Raw genomic sequence first — 26,170 nt, 5'->3', positions numbered from 1 at the left:
TGACAAACACAGAGTTGTGTGACAAACACAGAGTCACATGACAAGCAGTCACATGACAAACACAGAGTCACATGACAAACACAGAGTCACATGACAAACACAGAGTCGCCTGACAACACAGTCACATGACAAACACAGAGTCGTGTGACAGAGTCACATGACAAACACAGAGTCGTGTGACAGAGTCACATGACAAACAGTCACATGACAAACACAGAGTCGTGTGACAAAGAGTCACATGACAAACAGTCACATGACAAACACAGAGTCGTGTGACAAACAGAGTCACATGACAAACACAGTCACATGACAAACACAGTCGTGTGACAAACACAGTCGTGTGACAAACACAGAGAGTCACGTGACAAACAGAGTCGTGTGACAAACACAGTCGCGTGACAAACACAGAGAGTCACGTGACAAACACAGAGTCGTGTGACAAACACAGAGTCATGTGACAAACACAGAGTCACGTGACAAACACAGAGTCATGTGACAAACACAGTCGCGTGACAAACACACAGTCACATGACAAACACAGAGTCGTGTGACAAACACAGAGTCGTGACAAACACAGAGTCGTGTGACAAACAGTCGCGTGACAAACACACAGTCACATGACAAACAGTCAGATGACAAACACAGTCACGTGACAAACACAGAGTCACGTGACAAACACAGTCACGTGACAAACACAGAGTCACATGACAAACAGAGTCATGTGACAAACAGTCACATGACAAACACAGAGTTGTGTGGCAAACACAGAGTCGCCTGACAAACACAGAGTCGCCTGACAAACACAGTCACATGACAAACACACAGTCGTGTGACAAACACAGAGTCACATGACAAACAGTCACATGACAAACACAGTCACATGACAAACACAGAGTCGTGTGACAAACACAGAGTCATGTGACAAACACAGTCGCGTGACAAACACACAGTCACATGACAAACAGTCACATGACAAACACAGAGTCACATGACAAACACAGAGTCGCCTGACAAACAGAGTCGCCTGACAAACACAGTCACATGACAAACACAGAGTCGTGTGACAAACACAGAGTCATGTGACAAACACAGTCGCGTGACAAACACACAGTCACGTGAAAACACAGAGTCACGTGACAAACACACAGTCACGTGACAAACACACAGTCACGTGACAAACACAGAGTCATGTGACAAACACAGTCACATGACAAAGACAGAGTCACATGACAAACAGAGTCATGTGACAAACAGTCACATGACAAACACAGAGTCATGTGGCAAACACAGAGCTGTGTGGCAAACACAGAGTCGCCTGACAAACACAGAGTCGCCTGACAAACACAGTCACATGACAAACACACAGTCGTGTGACAAACACAGAGTCACATGACAAACAGTCACATGACAAACACAGAGTCGTGTGACAAACACAGAGTCATGTGACAAACACAGTCGCGTGACAAACACACAGTCACGTGACAAACACAGAGTCGTGTGACAAACACACAGTCACATGACAAACACAGAGTCGTGTGACAAACACAGAGTCGTGTGACAAACACAGTCACGTGACAAACACAGTCGCGTGACAAACACACAGTCACGTGACAAACACAGAGTCATGTGACAAACACAGTCACATGACAAAGACAGAGTCACATGACAAACAGAGTCATGTGACAAACAGTCACATGACAAACACAGAGTCATGTGGCAAACACAGAGTTGTGTGACAAACACAGAGTTGTGTGGCAAACAGAGTCGCCTGACAAACACAGAGTCGCGTGGCAAACACAGAGAGTCGCCTGACAAACACAGAGTCGCCTGACAAACACAGAGTTGTGTGGCAAACACAGAGAGTCGCCTGACAAACACAGAGTCGCGTGGCAAACACAGAGTCGCCTGACAAACACAGAGTCGCCTGACAAACACAGAGTCGCGTGGCAAACACAGAGTCGCCTGACAAACACAGAGTCGCCTGACAAACACAGTCACATGACAAACACAGAGTCGTGTGACAAACACAGAGTCACATGACAAACAGTCACATGACAAACACAGTCACATGACAAACACAGAGTCGCCTGACAAACACAGAGTCGCCTGACAAACACAGAGTCGCCTGACAAACACAGTCACATGACAAACACAGTCGTGTGACAAACACAGTCACATGACAAACACAGAGTCGCCTGACAAACACAGTCACATGACAAACAGTCATGTGACACAGTCACATGACAAACACAGTCGTGTGACAAACACAGTCATGTGACACAGAGTCATACGACAAACACAGTCGTGTGACAAACACAGTCATGTGACACAGAGTCATACGACAAACACAGTCACATGACAAACACAGAGTCGTGTGACAAACACAGAGTCACATGACAAACAGTCATATGACAAACACAGTCACATGACAAACACAGTCGTGTGACAAACACAGAGTCACATGACAAACACAGTCACATGACAAACACAGAGTAACATGACAAACACAGTCATATGACAAACACAGATGACAAACACAGAGCCATGTGACAAACACAGAGTCATGTGACAAACACAGACTCACTAGTTTTGTCTGTGTTTGTTTGTGGAATTGTTCATTTTTTTCTATTTGAATATTTTGTGTGCCGAATAAAAAAACTTTGTCACTTGTCACTTGTCACAAACACAGAGTCGTGTGACAAACAGAGTCATGTGACAAATACAGTCGTGTGACAAACACAGTCACATGACAAACAGAGTCACATGACAAACAGAGTCACATGACAAACACAGTCACGTGACAAACACAGAGTCATGTGACAAACACAGTCACGTAACAAACACAGTCATGTGGCAAACACAGAGTCATGTGATCATCACAGTCGTGTGACAAACACAGAGTTGCGTGGCAAACACAGAGTCACATGACAAACACAGAGTCGCCTGACAAACACAGAGTCACATGACAAACACAGAGTCATGTGACAAACACAGTCGTGTGACAAACACAGAGAGTCACGTGACAAACACAGAGTCGTGTGACAAACACAGTCATGTGACAAACACAGTCATGTGACAAACACAGTCGTGTGACAAACACAGAGAGTCACGTGACAAACACAGAGTCGTGTGACAAACACAGAGTCGTGTGACAAACACAGTCATGTGACAAACACAGTCGCGTGACAAACACACAGTCACATGACAAACACAGAGTCGTGTGACAAACAGAGTCATGTGACAAACACAGTCGCGTGACAAACACACAGCCACATGACAAACAGTCAGATGACAAAACACAGTCACGTGACAAACAGAGTCATGTGACAAACACAGTCACGTGACAAACACAGAGTCACATGACAAACAGAGTCATGTGACAAACACAGTCACGTGACAAACACAGAGTCATGTGACAAACACAGAGTTGTGTGGCAAACACAGAGTCATGTGACAAACACAGAGTTGTGTGGCAAACACAGAGTCATGTGACAAACACAGAGTTGTGTGGCAAACACAGAGTCATGTGACAAACACAGAGTCGCGTGGCAAACACAGAGTCATGTGACAAACACAGAGTTGTGTGGCAAACACAGAGTCATGTGACAAACACAGAGTCGCGTGGCAACCACAGAGTCATGTGACAAACACATAGTTGTGTGGCAAACACAGAGTCATGTGACAAACACAGAGTCGCCTGACAAACACAGAGTCGCGTGGCAAACACAGAGTCGCCTGACAAACACAGAGTTGTGTGGCAAACACAGAGAGTCGCCTGACAAACACAGAGTCGCGTGGCAAACACAGAGAGTCGCCTGACAAACACAGAGTCGCCTGACAAACACAGTCGCCTGACAAACACAGAGTCGTGTGACAAACACAGAGTTGTGTGGCAAACACAGAGAGTCGCCTGACAAACACAGAGTCGCGTGGCAAACACAGAGTCGCCTGACAAACACAGAGTCGCCTGAGAAACACAGTCACATGACAAACACAGAGTCGTTTGACAAACACAGTCACATGACAAACACAGAGTCGTCTGACAAACACAGAGTCACATGACAAACAGTCACATGACAAACACAGAGTCGCATGACAAACACAGAGTCGCCTGACAAACACAGTCGCCTGACAAACACAGTCACATGACAAACACAGAGTCGTGTGACAAACACAGTCATGTGACAACCACAGTCGCGTGACAAACACACAGTCACATGACAAACACAGAGTCGTGTGACAAACACAGTCATGTGACAAACACAGTCGCGTGACAAACACACAGTCACATGACAAACAGTCAGATGACAAACACAGTCACGTGACAAACACAGAGTCATGTGACAAACACAGTCACGTGACAAACACAGAGTCATGTGGCAAACACAGAGTCGTGTGACAAACACAGAGTTGTGTGGCAAACACAGAGAGTCGCCTGACAAACACAGAGTCGCCTGACAAACACAGAGTTGTGTGGCAAACACAGAGAGTCGCCTGACAAACACAGAGTCGCGTGGCAAACACAGAGAGTCGCCTGACAAACACAGAGTCGCCTGACAAACACAGAGTCGTGTGACAAACACAGTCACATGACAAACACAGAGTCGTGTGACAAACACAGAGTCACATTACAAACAGTCACATGACAAACACAGAGTCACATGACAAACACAGAGTCGCCTGACAAACACAGTCGCCTGACAAACAGTCACATGACAAACACAGAGTCGCGTGACAAACACAGTCACATGACAGTCACATGACAAACACAGAGCCATGTGACAGAGTCATGTGACAAACACAGTCATATGACAAACACAGTCACATGACAAACACAGAGTAACATGACAAACACAGTCACATGACAAACACAGAGTAACATGACAAACACAGATGACAAACACAGAGCCATGTGACAAACACAGAGTCATGTGACAAACACAGAGTCATGTGACAAACACAGTCACGTGACAAACACAGTCATGTGGCAAACACAGAGTCATGTGATCATCACAGTCGTGTGACAAACACAGAGTTGCGTGGCAAACACAGAGTCACATGACAAACACAGAGTCGCCTGACAAACACAGAGTCACATGACAAACACGGAGTCACATGACAAACACAGAGTCATGTGACAAACACAGTCGTGTGACAAACACAGAGTCGTGTGACAAACACAGAGAGTCACGTGACAAACACAGAGTCGTGTGACAAACACAGTCGTGTGACAAACACAGTCATGTGACAAACACAGTCACGTGACAAACACAGTCATGTGGCAAACACAGAGTCATGTGATCATCACAGTCGTGTGACAAACACAGAGTTGCGTGGCAAACACAGAGTCACATGACAAACACAGAGTCGCCTGACAAACACAGAGTCACATGACAAACACGGAGTCACATGACAAACACAGAGTCATGTGACAAACACAGTCGTGTGACAAACACAGAGTCGTGTGACAAACACAGAGTCACGTGACAAACACAGTCGTGTGACAAACACAGTCATGTGACAAACACAGTCGCGTGACAAACACACAGTCACATGACAAACAGAGTCATGTGACAAACACAGTCACATGACAAACACAGAGTCATGTGGCAAACACAGAGTCGTGTGACAAACACAGAGTTGTGTGGCAAACACAGAGAGTCGCCTGACAAACAGAGTTGCGTGGCAAACACAGAGTCGCCTGACAAACACAGAGTTGTGTGGCAAACACAGAGAGTCGCCTGGCAAACACAGAGTCGCGTGGCAAACACAGAGAGTCGCCTGACAAACACAGAGTCGCCTGACAAACACAGTCGCCTGACAAACACAGAGTCGTGTGACAAACACAGAGTTGTGTGGCAAACACAGAGAGTCGCCTGACAAACACAGAGTCGCGTGGCAAACACAGAGAGTCGCCTGACAAACACAGAGTCGCCTGAGAAACACAGTCACATGACAAACACAGAGTCATGTGACAAACACAGAGTCGCGTGGCAAACACAGAGTCGCCTGACAAACACAGAGTCGCCTGACAAACACAGTCACATGACAAACACAGAGTCGTGACAAACACAGTCACATGACAAACACAGAGTCGTGTGACAAACACAGAGTCACATGACAAACAGTCACATGACAAACACAGAGTCACATGACAAACACAGAGTCGCCTGACAAACACAGTCACATGACAAACACAGAGTCGTGTGACAAACACAGTCACATGACAAACACAGAGTCGCGTGACAAACACAGTCACATGACAAACACAGAGTCACATGACAAACAGTCACATGACAAACACAGAGTCACATGACAAACACAGTCGCCTGACAAACACAGTCACATGACAAACAGTCATGTGACAAACAGTCACATGACAAACACAGTCGTGTGACAAACACAGTCATGTGACACAGAGTCATACGACAAACACAGTCACATGACAAACACAGAGTAACATGACAAACACAGAGTCGTGTGACAAACACAGTCATATGACAAACAGTCACATGACAAACACAGTCACATGACAAACACAGAGTCGTGTGACAAACACAGAGTCATATGACAGTCACATGACAAACACAGAGTCATATGACAAACAGTCACATGACAAACACAGTCACATGACAAACACAGAGTCGTGTGACAAACACAGAGTCATATGACAAATAGTCACATGACAAACAGAGTCACATAACAAACACAGAGTCGCCTGACAAACACAGAGTCACATGACAAACACGGAGTCACATGACAAACACAGAGTCACATGACAAACACAGAGTCGCCTGACAAACACAGAGTCACATGACAAACACAGAGTCACATAACAAACACAGAGTCGCCTGACAAACACGGAGTCACATGACAAACACGGAGTCACATGACAAACACAGAGTCACATGACAAACATAGAGTCACATGACAAACACAGAGTCACATAACAAACACAGAGTCGCCTGACAAACACAGAGTCACATGACAAACACATAGTCACATGACAAACACATAGTCACATAACAAACACAGAGTCGCCTGACAAACACAGAGTCACATAACAAACACAGAGTCACATAACAAACACAGTCGCCTGACAAACACAGAGTCACATGACAAACACAGAGTCACATAACAAACACAGAGTCGCCTGACAAACACAGAGTCACATGACAAATACGGAATCACCTGACAAACACAGAGTCACATGACAAACAGAGTCACATAACAAACACGGAGTCACATAACAAACACAGAGTCGCCTGACAAACACAGAGTCACATGACAAATACGGAGTCACATGACAAACACAGAGTCACATGACAAACACAGAGTCACATAACAAACACAGAGTCGCCTGACAAACACAGTCACATGACAAACACGGAGTCACATGACAAACACAGAGTCACATGACAAACACAGAGTCACATAACAAACACAGAGTCGCCTGACAAACACAGAGTCACATGACAAACACGGAGTCACATGACAAACACAGAGTCACATGACAAACACAGAGTCACATAACAAACACAGAGTCGCCTGACAAACACAGAGTCACATGACAAACACAGAGTCACATGACAAACACATAGTCACATAACAAACACAGAGTCACATGACAAACACAGAGTCACATGACAAACACAGAGTCACATGACAAACACATAGTCACATAACAAACACGGAGTCACATGACAAACACAGAGTCACATGACAAACACATAGTCACATAACAAACACAGAGTCACATGACAAACACAGAGTCACATGACAAACACAGAGTCACATGACAAATACGGAGTCACATGACAAACACAGAGTCACATGACAAACACAGAGTCGCCTGACAAACACAGAGTCGCCTGACAAACACAGAGTCACATAACAAACACAGTCGCCTGACAAACACAGAGTCACATGACAAACACAGAGTCACATAACAAACACAGCGTCGCCTGACAAACACAGAGTCACATGACAAACACAGAGTCGCCTGACAAACACAGAGTCACATGACAAACACATAGTCACATAACAAACACAGAGTCGCCTGACAAACACAGAGTCACATGACAAACACAGAGTCACATAACAAACACAGAGTCACATGACAAACACAGAGTCGCCTGACAAACACAGAGTCACATGACAAACACATAGTCACATAACAAACACAGAGTCGCCTGACAAACACAGAGTCACATGACAAACACAGAGTCACATGACAAACACAGAGTCACATGACAAACACAGAGTCGCCTGACAAACACAGAGTCACATGACAAATACGGAGTCACATGACAAACACAGAGTCGCCTGACAAACACAGAGTCACATGACAAAGACGGAGTCACATGACAAACACAGAGTCACATGACAAACACAGTCACATGACAAACACAGAGTCACATGACAAACACAGAGTCACATGACAAACACGGAGTCACATGACAAACACAGAGTCACATGACAAACACAGAGTCACATGACAAACACAGAGTCACATGACAAATACGGAGTCACATGACAAACACAGAGTCGCCTGACAAACACAGAGTCACATGACAAAGACGGAGTCACATGACAAACACAGTCACATGACAAACACGGAGTCACATGACAAACACAGAGTCACATGACAAACACATAGTCACATGACAAACACAGAGTCACATGACAAACAGAGTCACATGACAAACACGGAGTCACATGACAAACACAGAGTCACATGACAAACACATAGTCACATGACAAACACAGAGTCACATGACAAACACAGAGTCACATGACAAACACGGAGTCACATGACAAACACGGAGTCACATGACAAACACAGAGTCACATGACAAACACGGAGTCACATGACAAACACGGAGTCACATGACAAACACGGAGTCACATGACAAACAGTCACATGACAAACACAGAGTCACATGACAAACACGGAGTCACATGACAAACAGTCACATGACAAACACAGAGTCACATGACAAACACAGAGTCACATGACAAACACGGAGTCACATGACAACCATGGAGTCACATGACAAACACAGAGTCACATGACAAACACGGAGTCACATGACAAACATGGAGTCACATGACAAACACGGAGTCACATGACAAACATGGAGTCACATGACAAACACGGAGTCACATGACAAACACAGAGTCATGTGACAAACACAGAGAGTCATGTGACAAACACAGAGAGTCATGGCAAACAGTCAGAATACAACCGCCTGGTTTTCCATGTATTATGAATGAACGGTTTATTCAGCGCGCACGAACAAAATATCTCATTTACAAAACAAGTCAAAAGTTAAAACATATTGAACAAAACTCAAACAATTTACCAACTTCGTTGCGGCAGAAAAGGTGTGGGCAGAAGCAGAAACTTCTAAACGCCATCATAAGAGATGATGTAAGATTTAGTTTGACTTTCTGTTCCGTCTCTGTGACTGGTGTCAGAGTCTCAGACCTTCAGTCCCTTCGTGGACACTCTGTCTCATCACTATTTTCACTGAACTTTAACACAATATTTCAGTCTAAACCAGCTCGGGACACAGTTCCAGTGAAGTGATGTGTCAGTCCACTGAATTTCCTGCAGTTCACGGTTTGGTGTTTCCATGGTTACACTTGGTTACACTTCCTCGGTAGAAATGGATCTCTTGTCCTCCTTCATCTGCACAGGCAGCCTCGTCTAGCTGTCTCCTGCCTCGTCTCACCGCCACAGCAGCAGCCAGCGTCGTGGCAGCGGAGGACCTGTCTAAACTCTCACAGCTGGTGAGGCAGACGGGGTTCCGGTTCAGTTGGGTTCCTGTTTATGAGTGTTGTTTGATGGTTCGTTTGATTTCTGCTTGTAGAACCAAAGTAACAGCGTTAACATGTCAGTTGGCTGCAGACTGACGCTGCCAACAGCCACAGAGGTCAAGGTGACGCTCAGAGGGACATTTCAGGTCTCCACTCTGCACTTCGTGAGTCCACAACCAAACACAACCAAAACTGAGTTTTTTTTATATTTTTCATTGTCCAGGATGTGAAAGTTGTGTCTCAGTCAAAGGCAGCGTCCTCCAAAGGTTGCTTTCTACAGTATGACCTCCTGGCCTTCAGAGACCACAGAGACAGAAACATGTAGTTGGAAATGAGACTGTCTTACTCAAGAACAATTAGCCATCATGTCATTAGCTTATCTCACCCAAACCCTGGCACCTCATTCCCTTGACTGCCACATGCATTAGAATAGAATAGAACCTTTATTGTCATTGTACATATACATGCATACAATGAAATGTGTCCTCTGTATTTAAACCTCCTAATTACACTTAGAAGCAACAATTTGGACTTTAGCAGCAGTGGAACATCAAAATGTGAATCCCTTTTCTGTTGTTTATAAATTAATAAAATATCAAATGACAAGGATCTGTTTTATAGAAAACAAATAATGAATGTTTTTACATTCTTTCAATGGAATGAATATTTAATTCCGTGAATGCTTCACCTCGTTGAATGGTATATTGGAATGGAATATTTCATGAGCTTTCACCTCATGCAATATTCGTACCATTGAACTCATAAACATTCTTTATTTGTATACCGTAGCCTGAGGTGCAAAACATGCAGATTCAGGGACAGCATTACTCAACCGCTATAAGACAGTTAAATACAAATCGATAGAAAGAACTGTGCAATATAGAATGTAGGACACAGAATACACTGTAGCATCTGGTACCAACTTTATCATTGTAGCATCTTCATATGTCCAATATCTCATATAATATCCTTTATTTATTTATTGTATGTTGTATATTCACAGATAGACAGTTATCGATCGGTTGTTTTTTAACCCTATTTATAACTATCACAAACATTGAACTTTTATTCTGTGCTTTTATTTATTTGTGCAGTGCATCGATATTTTGTTCTGTGACAACATCTACAATGATTTTTACTGAATGACAATAAAAATGAGTCTAATTTATCAGCTAGTTTATCTCGACCAAAAAAAAAAAAAAAAAAGGATAAAACGTTTCAGTGTCTCTTGGGATAGTTTGGGCTCTGAAGGACACACCTTGCTTGGTTTTCGAGGGAATGAAGACTACATACTTCAGCCGCACTCCACGGAGCCTTGAATTGAGATGGCTCATTGAGCACCACATGGTTGAGGAATGCAGCCTTCAACGGATGCAGCCCCTGAATTGAGACACAGCTTGTGTGAAGACTTTTGTGTTTTTAGGACTGTCTGATGCTTATGTAGCTCTTCTCTTAGTGAACCAGCCCAGGACTTGAACAGAGCATTTGTCTTGGCAGGTGACCTTCAGGTCCTTGGAGCTGCTGACTGCCGCCTCCATAAACCTGGAAGCATCCAGTCCCATGTTCCTGCAGGACGACAGACCTGTCCGACTGGTGAGACTCACCTTTATCCAAGTAAAGCCTGAGACCGCCGACCTCCAGCCCTGGTCATCAGGACAACAGATCTTCACTATGTAAAACCTGAAACATTCATTCATGAAAACTCATAACTTCAAACCCTCAAACCAAACTGTTTCTTCAAATGTTTCATTTGTGTTAAATCAACTTTAAAGTTTAATCATCGATCCAGGGATTGATCCAGTAACCTTTGGGCCTGTGAACAACCTTCTTTACCAACAGACAAAGTCGCAATGCAGGTGTCGCTGCTAATGAAGCAACTGTCACTGTTAATGACCCAGGTTTCACTGCTAATGACTCAGGTGTCGCTGCTAATGAAGCAACTGTCACTGTTAATGACTCAGGTGTCGCTACTAATGAAGCAAGTGTCACTGTTAATGACCCAGGTTTCACTGCTAATGACTCAGGTGTCGCTGCTAATGAAGCAAGTGTCACTGTTAATGACCCAGGTTTCACTGCTAATGACTCAGGTGTCGCTGCTAATGAAGCAAGTGTCACTGTTAATGACCCAGGTTTCACTGCTAATGACTCAGGTGTCGCTGCTAATGAAGCAAGTGTCACTGTTAATGACCCAGGTTTCACTGCTAATGACTCAGGTGTCGCTGCTAATGAAGCAAGTGTCACTGTTAATGACCCAGGTTTCACTGCTAATGACTCAGGTGTCGCTGCTAATGAAGCAAGTGTCACTGTTAATGACCCAGGTTTCACTGCTAATGACTCAGGTGTCGCTGCTAATGAAGCAAGTGTCACTGTTAATGACCCAGGTTTCACTGCTAATGACTCAGGTGTCGCTGCTAATGAAGCAAGTGTCACTGTTAATGACCCAGGTTTCACTGCTAATGACTCAGGTGTCGCTGCTAATGAAGCAAGTGTCACTGTTAATGACCCAGGTTTCACTGCTAATGACTCAGGTGTCGCTGCTAATGAAGCAAGTGTCACTGTTAATGACCCAGGTTTCACTGCTAATGACTCAGGTGTCGCTGCTAATGAAGCAAGTGTCACTGTTAATGACCCAGGTTTCACTGCTAATGACTCAGGTGTCGCTGCTAATGAAGCAAGTGTCACTGTTAATGACCCAGGTTTCACTGCTAATGACTCAGGTGTCGCTGCTAATGAAGCAAGTGTCACTGTTAATGACCCAGGTTTCACTGCTAATGACTCAGGTGTCACTGCTAATGAAGCAAGTGTCACTGTTAATGATGCAGGTGTCTTTTTCACAGCCGGTGCTCATGTTTCCTCATTCCTGTCATCCATCGCAACAAAGCGTTTGTGCTTTTGATGACCACTTTGTGCAGTGACTTACGTCACCTGACATAAAACGGTGTACAACTCAGTGACATGTGACAGAACAAATGAAACCGAATGTAGATATAGAAAGTAGAAATGTTTGGTGCACATCATGATCCTGCATGTCATATGCACGTCATGATCCTGTACATAAGAAGCCCAGATTTATAGATAAATGCAGGTTGTATTTTGACCAGAAATGTAGAAGCATTGATAGGTTGAAAACATTCCCTTTTGGGAGGAGGTGTATGATTCTGACCCCAATAACTTTCAGTTCTCTGGCCTGTTCATGATGTAATTCAGGCATGGACCAGGCAACACCCATCCGAACCTACGTACCATAGGGAAAAAGTGGTCTTCTTCTAACCCCAGTTACTTTCAGGGTTCTAGCATAATGTGGACCAAATTCATAGCTTAACTCACGTACCAGATTTCAAGCAGTTCGGCCAGTGACCTACTGTGTGGAGGTCCTGAGGCACAGTCCACTCTGTCATTGTGGTCTGCATCGGCAGTGACCAGGAGGCTGAGTACAGGAGTGTGGTGGACAGGTTTGTGGAGTGTTGTGGACTCAACCACCTGCAGCTCATCATATCTAAGATGAAGGAGCTGATGCTGGACTTCAGAAGACGAGAGACCCATCCGAACCCAGTTACCATTAATGGAACTGAGGTGGACATTGTGGACTCCTACAACCCAGACAGCAAATGGCTCTGGGCCAAATGCAGTCCAACATCCGGTACCAATACTGAAAATGAATCCGGTCCAGACATGGGTTGTAAACATTTGTTTTTTTGTGGCTCCAGTTGAGATCTTGTCCAGATCTGTTCCAGAACTGTAAAGTGGTGCTGCGCCGGATCTGGGCCAGGGTTCAGAAATTGTCTGGACCGGATCTGTTTTCAGTATTGGTACCGGATGTTAGACTACACCAGGCCCGGATCCATTTGCTGTCAGCGAAGTATCTGGGTGTCCACATAGACAACAAACTGGACAGGACTGTAAACACAGATGCTGTGTATAAGAAAGGTCAGAGCCGACTGTGCTTCCTCATCTTTCAATGTCTGCAGAAATATGTTGCAGATGTTTTACCACTCGGTGGTCTCCAGCATCATCTTCTACGCTGTAGTGTGCTGGGCAGCACGCTGAAGGCAGCTGACATGAATAAACTCAACAAGCTCATCAGGAGAGCCGGCTCTGTCCTGGGATGGAGCTGGAGTCGGTGGTGAAGGTGTCAGAGAGGAGGATGTTGAGGAAACTGCTCAGCATCCGGGACAACACCTCCCACCCCCTGCACATCACACTGACGTCCTGTCAGAGCCCCTTCAGCCACAGACTGAGACCACCAAGGTGCACCACGGAGCACCACAGGAGGTCTTTCCTAGCTGTGGCAATCAGACTGTGTAACTCCTCCCCCCATCCCCAGGATGAATACATAATGAATAGAGTTTTTCAGTTACTCAGAACTCTGTGCATTAATGTCAAACATCAAAGTTGGTCATAAAAACATAAACTATTTTGGGTTCATACTGTCTGCAATGAAACAGAAATCACAGTAAAGGCCTCTGCAGGGTTTTTATTATTAGTAGATTTGGGGTTTTCTACTTCATGTTTGGCACTAGTATTTCAGAATTGTTGGGGGGGGTGTCACCGTCCTCCTTCCAGGACACACGTGCACGTGCACAGGTCGGTACTGCGGCTGACTCGTCCCTTAAATTTCAGCTGTCAATCACACTGATGTGACAGAACCACTTCTTCATTCACTTATGTGACTGTGGTGACAGGGCAGAGGTCAGAGGTCACAGAACACATTAGGCCCTCTCATGTGTATGTGTGTGGAACTTTCTGCCGTCTGACACTGTCACAGATCATTCTGGAGCTGAGGAAGGAGGAGGTTTACCGCGTCCCCACCTGGATCATCCTGGGCAGCTCTCTGGGAGGCCTCCTCTTACTGGCCTTACTGGTCCTGGCTCTGTGGAAGGTATGAACAGCCGCCGCTGCTCTGACCCCGCGAGAAATCAGTCAGACACCTACTCTGTGGAAATCTGACTGATTTCTCTGCATTGGTGTGTCAGTAACTGATCAAACTTTTACATTTCAGACTGTTAACTCACTATCAATAAGTTTTTTAACACATTGTACGAGGTTTGGCTGTTTCAGTACAACAAGCCAGACAGATGATTCTCGTGTGACGGACATGTCGCGACAACATCAAAGTGTTTGTGATTGTCAGTTTATCCATGCACATGCGGTCATGATTCGTGCTCGCTCACATACTTTACTGTTACTTTTAAACCTCTCACCCGGTGAGTCGGCAGGTCTATTTCTTGAAAACATTTCACACGGTATTTCTTGGCAGGTGACATCAATTTGAGCAAACACGGAAACAGCACAATGGCAGACAGGAGAGAAGAGATGACACACTTCACCCCAAAACTCTTCATTCGTTGAGAGAGTCTGTGGGTTTTAGATCCTAACGTGCCGAGTCTGCTGTCTGTGACACAGGGCGATGTTTTAACCTCGTTATAACTGCCATCGTGAACATGTGGAATGTCTCAGACACACGTACGGCAAAGTTTTTACAGGCTGCCTGAACATGCAGTTGTGTTTCTTACATTGGAGAAAGTCAGCATACATTAATTTCAGGCGATAATGGACTTTGAGCCTTGAGCAGACAGTTTTGAACAGGCCTGTCACACCTTGACAATTTAGCCATCGTATGCTGACATCTGAAAAATTTGGCGAATATGCTGGCTACATCAAATAAGTTAAGTAGCTGTTACACCTTGACAATTTAGCCAGCGTATGCCAATGGACAGCCAGCCCAGTTTCCACTGAGCAGAAAGGATCGGTACAGCACAGTATGGTATGGGTCAAACAGTTAAGTCTGCCTTGTCTTGTGTTTCCACCACCAGCAGAACCCTTTTGTTTGGTAGGTGGAGCATGCCGATGTTGACAAGCATGTCATTGAGCATGCGTACAGTGACGCGTGGTCTCTCCCCTCCACACAGAGTCCAAACAGTGTAATTTAACGTTTTTTTTACTTTATTTTATTTTTGTCTTGGTGGATCATGGGATTTATTTTCATCGCATGCAGAATGCTGAAGAGTCGACTGATGTCTGTGATAAAAGCTGACGTGAATGAATGAGGCGCTTTGAACCTTTTCAACTTTTAAAATAAGTTAATTTTCTTGTTGTGGCACAGAGTGGTGGTGTTCTCTGGTTCAGGCTGAGAAACGCACGGGGAGCAGACAAACACAGAGGGACTTCTTTAAAAATGCTACATTTCTAAAGTATTTCCAGACGTTGTTTTCCAAAATCAGGAGGCTTTATGTGGATAAGGTTTCCTCAGGCTGTGATGATGAAACAGACTGAAACGAACAGGTCAGACTAAGACTTTATATTTACTCTGTGTGCAAATGGTTTTAATTTTTGAAACAGTCTGAACTGTTCACATGAGGACTGAAGCTTTCACTTTAGCTGCTGAGTCAATCAATGCACAGCAGCGGGTTAGCACCTCCCTTTTGTAACCAGTCCTTAATTTTGGGACCCCAGCTGAAGGGTGTCAAGAAAATGGTACAGTACGGGGCAGTTATTTTAGTACCTGTTCCTATCTGGATGTGGAAACACACAATACCCCATTATATGGTAGCTGACACACTCAGTAGGTTCTGTGGTTGTCTGGAACACATCAAATTCATCTACTTATGTACATATGCATTGCAGATTAGTTTGATATAAGATAAACATAGGTTCAAAGTAAGTTACTCATATGTGTTGTGTAGGCTAGACATTATCACGACATATTACGAATTATGAGTAACTTACAAATGATGTGTGTCAACAACCGCACAACTTATGTCCCACATTTGCAGGATGTATGAGCCATATGCTGGCATGCGTCAAAGATATTGTGCACGTTTTCAACAACATCGCCATACTATGACGTATATCAGCGTTCTTCAATGTGCTCTTAACTTATACAAAACTTACCCATAACTTATCAGATCAGGCATATTTTTAATATGTCGACATTCGCAGGCTAAACTGTCAAGGTGTGACAGGCCCATAACAGGCTCATGACTAATCAACGTGCATGTGCACCAAGTACCAAGTCTTCTCACAGTGGAGAGCAGCTGCTGCTTTTACCATGACTACATATATATACATATATATATATATGTATATATATATATATATGTACGTGTATAGATTCCATGCTTAAATAAGAGCCAGAGCTATAGACATTTGACTTCATATTCAGTATTTACATGTTCTCTTGTAACACACTGGAGCTTTTTTGGTTTTTAATAAAGGCTTCTAACAAGTGCACCACAGTGATACCATGCAAGCAGCGGGAGAACTTTAGGCATTGAAACGACTGATCTGTATATGTTTCTTGATCACTCATTCGCCCACACAGTCCGTCCAATCCGCTGAAGCAAACTGGCGGCCATCTTACCACTCCCAATTTATGCAGCCCTCACATAGACAGCTTATTAGAACGTTAGCAATTTCAAGTAATAAATGAGGTGATTCTCTCATTTACTTATTTTTTGTCTTCGGATAATGTAAGATTGATCCCTCCTAATCTGAGCCTGTCATGATTACCCATTTGATTTATTTTCTTTCTTTCTTTTATGACTTTGACACTGTCTTCCCTTCTCACTTACTCACTGGGACAAATACTCAATTCTAAAAATTATAATTTTTTAATCAAAGTTTATACAAGTTTTGTGGAATCATCAGCAAGTCTATATATATATATATATATATATATATATATATATATATATATATATATATATATATAAAACAGCTGAGTGGATCCTTGTCATTTTGTGTGCGTGTGTGTGTGTGTTGGTACCATATCATGAACAAAAGTGGATGTATAACAAAAGTCATGATGGATAATATAGAAATAGTGGAATTTTTTAAATAGTTGCACTAAAAGAATAAAACACCACCAGTGGTTTAAGTGTTGGGCTTGAGACCAGAAGATCCTCAGTTCAAATCCCACCCTGACTGGAAAATCACTAAGGGGCAAGGTCTTTAATCCCCTAGTTGCTCCCGGTATGTAGTAAGCGCCTTGTATGGCAGCACCCTGACATTGGGGTGAATGTGAGGCATTATTGTAAAGGGCTTTGAGCGTCTGATGCAGCAGGAAAAGTGCTATATAAATGCAGTCCATTTACCATTTTTATTTAACTGGCTACAGGAGAGTTAGTTTTCTCTGCAGTGACAACATTTATTCCACACAGCTCTATGAGCTTCAGACTAATATAACTAATAAAACTTGAAGCAACAATGCCTAAAGCTCCAAAACTATGCACAAGTAACCTAATAAATGTCTTAAAATAGTTTGTCCAACACAAAGACAACATGTGGCTCACATGTTGAGTCAAAAAGCCACTTATTATTATTATTTTTATTTTTATCTTTGCCTTTATGCTGGAATAAGGGATTAAACTTAACCTTAAACTTAAAATTATTGTTCATTACTTCCCATTTCAATCACACTCACAGGTGAAATGTTCGTCCACAGCCTTTGATCTGGAGATTTGTGCAGTTTATAGCTGCACATGAAGGTATTTTTTAACAAAATCACAAAGAATAAAGTTGCATGCGCCTCATTAAAGATCAATAGAAAAAAGCGTTCAGGCGCGGGACATCGGAGTGGGAATATGGTGGCCGGTTTGCTTCAAAAATATTGGCCAATGAGTGATCCAGTGTTATATAGAGATCAGTGGTCCAAACCAGCATGCTACTTGTAAGCTTTGCATATGCACAAGAAATCAAACAGCCGCTGCAAGGATACATGCAGTCGCAGCCTGTCATGATCGCCATCTTTCTACCTATATTATTTGAACCAACAAAACTAGGTATGTACTATGTATACGTGAGTTTATGTATCTATGACAGCATTGCTTAAATTTTCATTGTTACGCAGATGATACCCAGCTTTATCTATCCATGAAGCCAGAGGACACACACCAATTAGTTAAACTGCAGGATTGTCTTACAGACATAAGGACATGGATGACCTCTAATTTCCTGCTTTTAAACTCAGATAAAACTGAAGTTATTGTACTTGGCCCCACAAATCTTAGAAACATGGTGTCTAACCAGATCCTTACTCTGGATGGCATTACCCTGACCTCTAGTAATACTGTGAGAAATCTTGGAGTCATTTTTGATCAGGATATGTCATTCAAAGCGCATATTAAACAAATATGTAGGACTGCTTTTTTGCATTTGTGCAATATCTCTAAAATTAGAAAGGTCTTGTCTCAGAGTGATGCTGAAAAACTAATTCATGCATTTATTTCCTCTAGGCTGGACTATTGTAATTCATTATTATCAGGTTGTCCTAAAAGTTCCCTAAAAAGCCTTCAGTTAATTCAAAATGCTGCAGCTAGAGTACTGACGGGGACTAGAAGGAGAGAGCATATCTCACCCATATTGGCCTCTCTTCATTGGCTTCCTGTTAATTCTAGAATAGAATTTAAAATTCTTCTTCTTACTTATAAGGTTTTGAATAATCAGGTCCCATCTCTCACTGCGGTATTGTATCACTTCCTGTTCCGGAGCACAGCGGTGTTTTTCTGTATCTGTTAGCTGTTTAATCTGCGCAGTTAGATTGATCTAGTTATCTAGATTACGATTTGTTTCCCAGTGTAATCTTTACGTGCCTTAACTAAAGCACTCCTTCTGCTGAATCACCTCTAAATTATTTACACATTATTCACTTTGCGTGTTTTTAGGAATCCGCTAGCTTAGCATAGCTACTAGCTCTTAGCCGATTTAGCATGGCGGCTTCTCCTGTCTCTCCCGCACTTTTCTGCTCTGGGTGTGAAATGTTTAGTTATTCCTCGGCCTCCTTTAGCAGTAACGGTACTTGTAATAAGTGTAGCTTATTCATAGCTTTGGAGGCCAGGCTGGGCAAATTGGAGACTCGGCTCCGCACCGTGGAAAATTCTACAGCTAGCCAGGCCCCTGTAGTCGGTGCGGACCAAGGTAGCGTAGCCACCGTTAGTTACCCCCTGGCAGATCCCGAGCAGCTGGGAAAGCAGCCCGACTGGGTGACTGTGAGGAGGAAGCGTAGTTCTAAACAGAAGCCCCGTGTACACCGCCAACCCGTTCACAATTCTAACCGTTTTTCCCAAATCGACGACACACCTGCCGAGGATCAAACTCTGGTTATTGGCGATTCTGTTTTGCAAAATGTGAAGTTAGCAACACCAGCAACCATAGTCAGTTGTCTTCCGGGGGCCAGAGCAGGCGACATTGAAGGAAATTTGAAACTGCTGGCTAAGGCTAAGCGTAAATTTGGTAAGATTGTAATTCACGTCGGCAGTAATGACACCCGGTTACGCCAATCGGAGGTCACTAAAATTAACATTAAATCGGTGTGTAACTTTGCAAAAACAATGTCGGACTCTGTAGTTTTCTCTGGGCCCCTCCCCAATCAGACCGGGAGTGACATGTTTAGCCGCATGTTCTCCTTGAATTGCTGGCTGTCTGAGTGGTGTCCAAAAAATGAGGTGGGCTTCATAGATAATTGGCAAAGCTTCTGGGGAAAACCTGGTCTTGTTAGGAGAGACGGCATCTATCCCACTTTGGATGGAGCAGCTCTCATTTCTAGAAATCTGGCCAATTTTCTTAAATCCTCCAAACCGTGACTATCCAGGGTTGGGACCAGGAAGCAGAGTTGTAGTCTTACACACCTCTCTGCAGCTTCTCTCCCCCTGCCATCCCCTCATTACCCCATCCCCGTAGAGACGGTGCCTGCTCCCAGACTACCAATAACCAGCAAAAATCTATTTAAGCATAAAAATTCAAAAAGAAAAAATAATATAGCACCTTCAACTGCACCACAGACTAAAACATTTAAATGTGGTCTATTAAACATTAGGTCTCTCTCTTCTAATTCCCTGTTGGTAAATGATATAATAATTGATCAACATATTGATTTATTCTGCCTTACAGAAACCTGGTTACAGCAGGATGAATATGTTAGTTTAAATGAGTCAACACCCCCGAGTCACACTAACTGTCAGAATGCTCGTAGCACGGGCCGAGGCGGAGGATTAGCAGCAATCTTCCATTCCAGCTTATTAATTAATCAAAAACCCAGACAGAGCTTTAATTCATTTGAAAGCTTGACTCTTAGTCTTGTCCATCCAAATTGGAAGTCCCAAAAACCAGTTTTATTTGTTATTATCTATCGTCCACCTGGTCGTTACTGTGAGTTTCTCTGTGAATTTTCAGACCTTTTGTCTGACTTAGTGCTTAGCTCAGATAAGATAATTATAGTGGGCGATTTTAACATCCACACAGATGCTGAGAATGACCGCCTCAACACTGCATTTAATCTATTATTAGACTCTATTGGCTTTGCTCAAAAAGTAAATGAGTCCACCCACCACTTTAATCATATCTTAGATCTTGTTCTGACTTATGGTATGGAAATAGAAGACTTAACAGTATTCCCTGAAAACTCCCTTCTGTCTGATCATTTCTTAATAACATTTACATTTACTCTGATGGACTACCCAGCAGTGGGGAATAAGTTTCATTACACTAGAAGTCTTTCAGAAAGCGCTGTAACTAGGTTTAAGGATATGATTCCTTCTTTATGTTCTCTAATGCCATATACCAACACAGTGCAGAGTAGACTCTGTAAGTGAGATAGAGTATCTCGTCAATAGACAACTTTGGATGCTGTAGCTCCTCTGAAAAAGAGAGCTTTAAATCAGAAGTGCCTGACTCCGTGGTATAACTCACAAACTCGTAGCTTAAAGCAGATAACCCGTAAGTTGGAGAGGAAATGGCATCTCACTAATTTAGAAGATCTTCACTTAGCCTGGAAAAAGAGTCTGTTGCTCTATAAAAAAAAAAGCCCTCCGTAAAGCTAGGACATCTTTCTACTCATCACTAATTGAAGAAAATAAGAACAACCCCAGGTTTCTTTTCAGCACTGTAGCCAGGCTGACAAAGAGTCAGAGCTCTATTGAGCCGAGTATTCCATTAACTTTAACTAGTAATGACTTCATGACTTTCTTTGCTAACAAAATTTTAACTATTAGAGAAAAAATTACTCATAACCATCCCAAAGACGTATCGTTATCTTTGGCTGCTTTCAGTGATGCCGGTATTTGGTTAGACTCTTTCTCTCCGATTGTTCTGTCTGAGTTACTTTCATTAGTTACTTCATGCAAACCATCAACATGTTTATTAGACCCCATTCCTACCAGGCTGCTCAAGGAAGCCCTACCATTATTTAATGCTTCGATCTTAAATATGATCAATCTATCTTTGTTAGTTGGCTATGTACCACAGGCTTTTAAGGTGGCAGTAATTAAACCATTACTTAAAAAGCCATCACTTGACCCAGCTATCTTAGCTAATTATAGGCCAATCTCCAACCTTCCTTTTCTCTCAAAAATTCTTGAAAGGTAGTTGTAAAACAGCTAACTGATCATCTGCAGAGGAATGGTCTATTTGAAGAGTTTCAGTCAGGTTTTAGAATTCATCATAGTACAGAAACAGCATTAGTGAAGGTTACAAATGATCTTCTTATGGCCTCGGACAGTGGACTCATCTCTGTGCTTGTTTTGTTAGACCTCAGTGTTGCTTTTGATACTGTTGACCATAAAATTTTATTACAGAGATTAGAGCATGCCATAGGTATTAAAGGCACTGCGCTGCGGTGGTTTGAATCATATTTGTCTAATAGATTACAATTTGTTCATGTAAATGGGGAATCTTCTTCACAGACTAAAGTTAATTATGGAGTTCCACAAGGTTCTGTGCTAGGACCAATTTTATTCACTTTATACATACTTCCCTTAGGTAGTATTATTAGACGGTATTGCTTAAATTTTCATTGTTGCGCAGATGATACCCAGCTTTATCTATCCATGAAGCCAGAGGACACACACCAATTAGCTAAACTGCAGGATTGTCTTACAGACATAAAGACATGGATGACCTCTAATTTCCTGCTTTTAAACTCAGATAAAACTGAAGTTATTGTACTTGGCCCCACAAATCTTAGAAACATGGTGTCTAACCAAATCCTTACTCTGGATGGCATTACCCTGACCTCTAGTACTACTGTGAGAAATCTTGGAGTCATTTTTGATCAGGATATGTCATTCAAAGCGCATATTAAACAAATATGTAGGACTGCTTTTTTGCATTTACGCAATATCTCTAAAATCAGAAAGGTCTTGTCTCAGAGTGATGCTGAAAAACTAATTCATGCATTTATTTCCTCTAAGCTGGACTATTGTAATTCATTATTATCAGGTTGTCCTAAAAGTTCCCTAAAAAGCCTTCAGTTAATTCAAAATGCTGCAGCTAGAGTACTGACGGGGACTAGAAGGAGAGAGCATATCTCACCCATATTGGCCTCTCTTCATTGGCTTCTTGTTAATTCTAGAATAGAATTTAAAATTCTTCTTCTTTCTTATAAGGTTTTGAATAATCAGGTCCCATCTTATCTTAGGGACCTCGTAGTACCATATCACCCCAATAGAGCGCTTCGCTCTCAGACTGCAGGCTTACTTGTAGTTCCTAGGGTTTGTAAGAGTAGAATGGGAGGCAGAGCCTTCAGCTTTCAGGCTCCTCTCCTGTGGAACCAGCTCCCAATTCAGATCAGGGAGACAGACACCCTCTCTACTTTTAAGATTAGGCTTAAAACTTTCCTTTTTGCTAAAGCTTATAGTTAGGGCTGGATCAGGTGACCCTGAACCATCCCTTAGTTATGCTGCTATAGACTTAGACTGCTGGGGGGTTCCCATGATGCACTGTTTCTTTCTCTTTTTGCTCTGTATGCACCACTCTGCATTTAATCATTAGTGATTGATCTCTGCTCCCCTCCACAGCATGTCTTTTTCCTGGTTCTCTCCCTCAGCCCCAACCAGTCCCAGCAGAAGACTGCCCCTCCCTGAGCCTGGTTCTGCTGGAGGTTTCTTCCTGTTAAAAGGGAGTTTTTCCTTCCCACTGTTGCCAAGTGCTTGCTCACAGGGGGTCGTTTTGATCGTTGGGGTTTTTACGTAATTATTGTATGGCTTTGCCTTACAATATAAAGCGCCTTGGGGCAACTGTTTGTTGTGATTTGGTGCTATATAAATAAAATTGATTTGATTTATGTATATTTAATATGTATACATATGATTCAGCATCAGTGTACAAATCATGTGGAAACATCTGAGAATCAAGCCGTATGAAGCAAGAATCAAGACTGTGTTTGCGGCTGCATGTCAGCGTGTGTGCGGGCTGAGCGGGAGAAGATGAGAGTGGAGCAGAGCAGGTTAGCAAAGAGAGAGAAATATCAGGAATAAGTGTGACTGTAGTGGAAGAAGTCTTCGGTTAGAAATGCTGTAAATACATATAAGGTTTAGAAGGGTATGAGGTGTCCGTCCATCTGTTCCCTGGCTGCCCTGCACAGTTATTTGGGTCAATGTACCTGAAGCAAGTTCAGCCCTGGAGGACAGCCGAGTGGTTTCCCCTACGCTCCTGAACCACGGTCCGGGAGCCGAGTAGGAAAGTTCAACACTATGCAACGCAGCAACGTGGTATTAAAAATGTAATTTGGTACAAGTGTCTTGTTGCTTTATTTAACCAGTTACAGAAATATTTGAGGGCACTTCTAGAGGCAAAAGATTTGAAATACTTTAAAAATGGATGGAGCTATTTTTTTTAATTGGGGTACAATGCAAACAAATGGTTACAGTACACTTAGGTGTAGAAAACATAATTCTGGTGGTATTAATGGATGTAGAGTAAATAATATTTAGAGTTGTGTGACATCTCCTGCCCCACACAAATATTTCTGGAACTATACCAATTGTTTATGTTCTTAACATCAATCCCAAATATTATGTACCAGCTTTCACATAGTGGCCTTGGACTTTATCAGTTGGTAACATTTTGTGCACATGGCGAGGTTACTGACATTGGATTGTTTATATCACACGAGGAAGCAAATCTGTTTGTAACATGATATAAGATTTCCATCATCAATGTAGTTCTGCAAGGTTATTTCCTCAAGGTTACATAAAGCTTTGCCCCAACTTTCAATGCAGTGCTACAATAAGGTTCAAGAGCATCTACACAGGAACATCCATAGCCTTGCAAGGACATACCTATCACGTTCTCCTGGGGTTCTCCTCATGTTTCTTGTAACGTTCCCATAACGTATTTAGTAACGTTGGAAGGACGTCAACAAAACCATCCATGGGAACGTTCTGCAAACATTTTGGTAATGTTCTGGGAACATTTCTGGTTATGTTCTGATAACGTTGTGGGAATATTTTTTCGTTACCTGGGTACTCGCTTCTTCATTGTTAGAAACACAAAAAGAGAATCAAACCACCCATTTTTTCTTACGTATCACATTTGATTAAAAACCATGTCAGTGAGTGGAACATGTCGTGAACTGTGACTTTGATTAGTTTAACGGTTTACTGGACTCACTGACTTTTGAGAGATGTGACTTATTCTGCAGAAAATATTGTAATCAGTCAGTCAAGCACAGTTGCAGTCCTGCATTTTGTATCATGGAGTTCAAACAGCATTGTTGAGGGAAACCAAACTCCCGATGAAGGTGTTTGAGCTGTTGAGGATCAGAGACCTCAAACGTTGAACCTTAAACCTGCTCTGTCTCCTCTCAGCTCGGCTTCTTCAAAAGACAGAGGAGGCAGGAAGAGGAGCAGCCTGTGGCCAATGGAAAGGCAGCAGAGGAGCTGTAAGGACCAAGACTCTGCAGCTGCATCGGGTCTTCAGTGGTGACTGAGGTGTTTTCCCCTTCATGTGCTCATCATTCACATGAGCTGTAAAGAGTAAAGACCAAACTGAAAACGAGCCGTCTTCAGTCTGCAGCATCCTTCATTTTACTCTTCATCTGGCTTAGCATCTTCACTGAGGAACCAAGACCAGACCTGAGGTCTGAGATAGGCCAGGTGTCGTTTTTGTTCAGTCCAGCTCCGTCCAAGTCGCCTCCTGTTGCACTGCGGCCGGTCTGGGGTCTGTGCCAGACGGCTGCTGCTTACCTCACACAGACAGCACAGGTACAAAAACAGGTCGAACCTGAACTACACCCACATAACTCAGTCTGAAAAAAACACAACAACCAAAACAAACACCTCTTCTGTCAGCACATGGGCGGTGGTGTGGAGGGAGAACTTCTTCAGCACTGAAGTCATTTGTCTTCATAGTTTACACTTTGCAAAGTGTCGCTTCTTAGGGCCCTGTCCCACTGGCATTTAGGAGGATTTGTGCATGAAATGAGGAGACAAAAGCTGAGCGTCCGCAATACAGGTCGGCGGAAATGACAAATGTCCCGGGGTGGATCAGCGAATACATGAAGAAGAAAAGCGGATATAACAGGGAACAGAAGCGAAGGCGACCGCGGAGGCGCCCCCATGAGGGGCACAGCGGC

General features: G+C 43.2%; 1 protein-coding gene across 1 annotated transcript in view; it reads left to right on the top strand.

Moving 5' to 3' along the window:
- The window catches only part of itga11b (integrin, alpha 11b), a 267,605-nt gene extending 241,752 nt beyond the window's left edge, over nt 1–25,853 (top strand). The window contains exons 26-30 of the mRNA XM_034175778.1: nt 9,703–9,795; nt 9,876–9,986; nt 11,320–11,415; nt 14,588–14,701; nt 25,404–25,853. Of these exons, the coding sequence (XP_034031669.1) occupies nt 9,703–9,795; nt 9,876–9,986; nt 11,320–11,415; nt 14,588–14,701; nt 25,404–25,481 (492 nt within the window). The 3' untranslated portion in view covers nt 25,482–25,853. The remainder of the gene's footprint in view (nt 1–9,702; nt 9,796–9,875; nt 9,987–11,319; nt 11,416–14,587; nt 14,702–25,403) is intronic.
- The last annotated feature ends 317 nt before the right edge of the window (nt 25,854–26,170 follow it).

This window comes from Thalassophryne amazonica, chromosome 8 (genome assembly GCF_902500255.1).
Source record: "Thalassophryne amazonica chromosome 8, fThaAma1.1, whole genome shotgun sequence".
NCBI classification, from domain to species: domain Eukaryota; kingdom Metazoa; phylum Chordata; class Actinopteri; order Batrachoidiformes; family Batrachoididae; genus Thalassophryne; species Thalassophryne amazonica.
The sequence above is the reverse complement of the archived record's forward strand: the minus strand, read 5'-3'. Positions and strand labels throughout refer to the sequence as shown.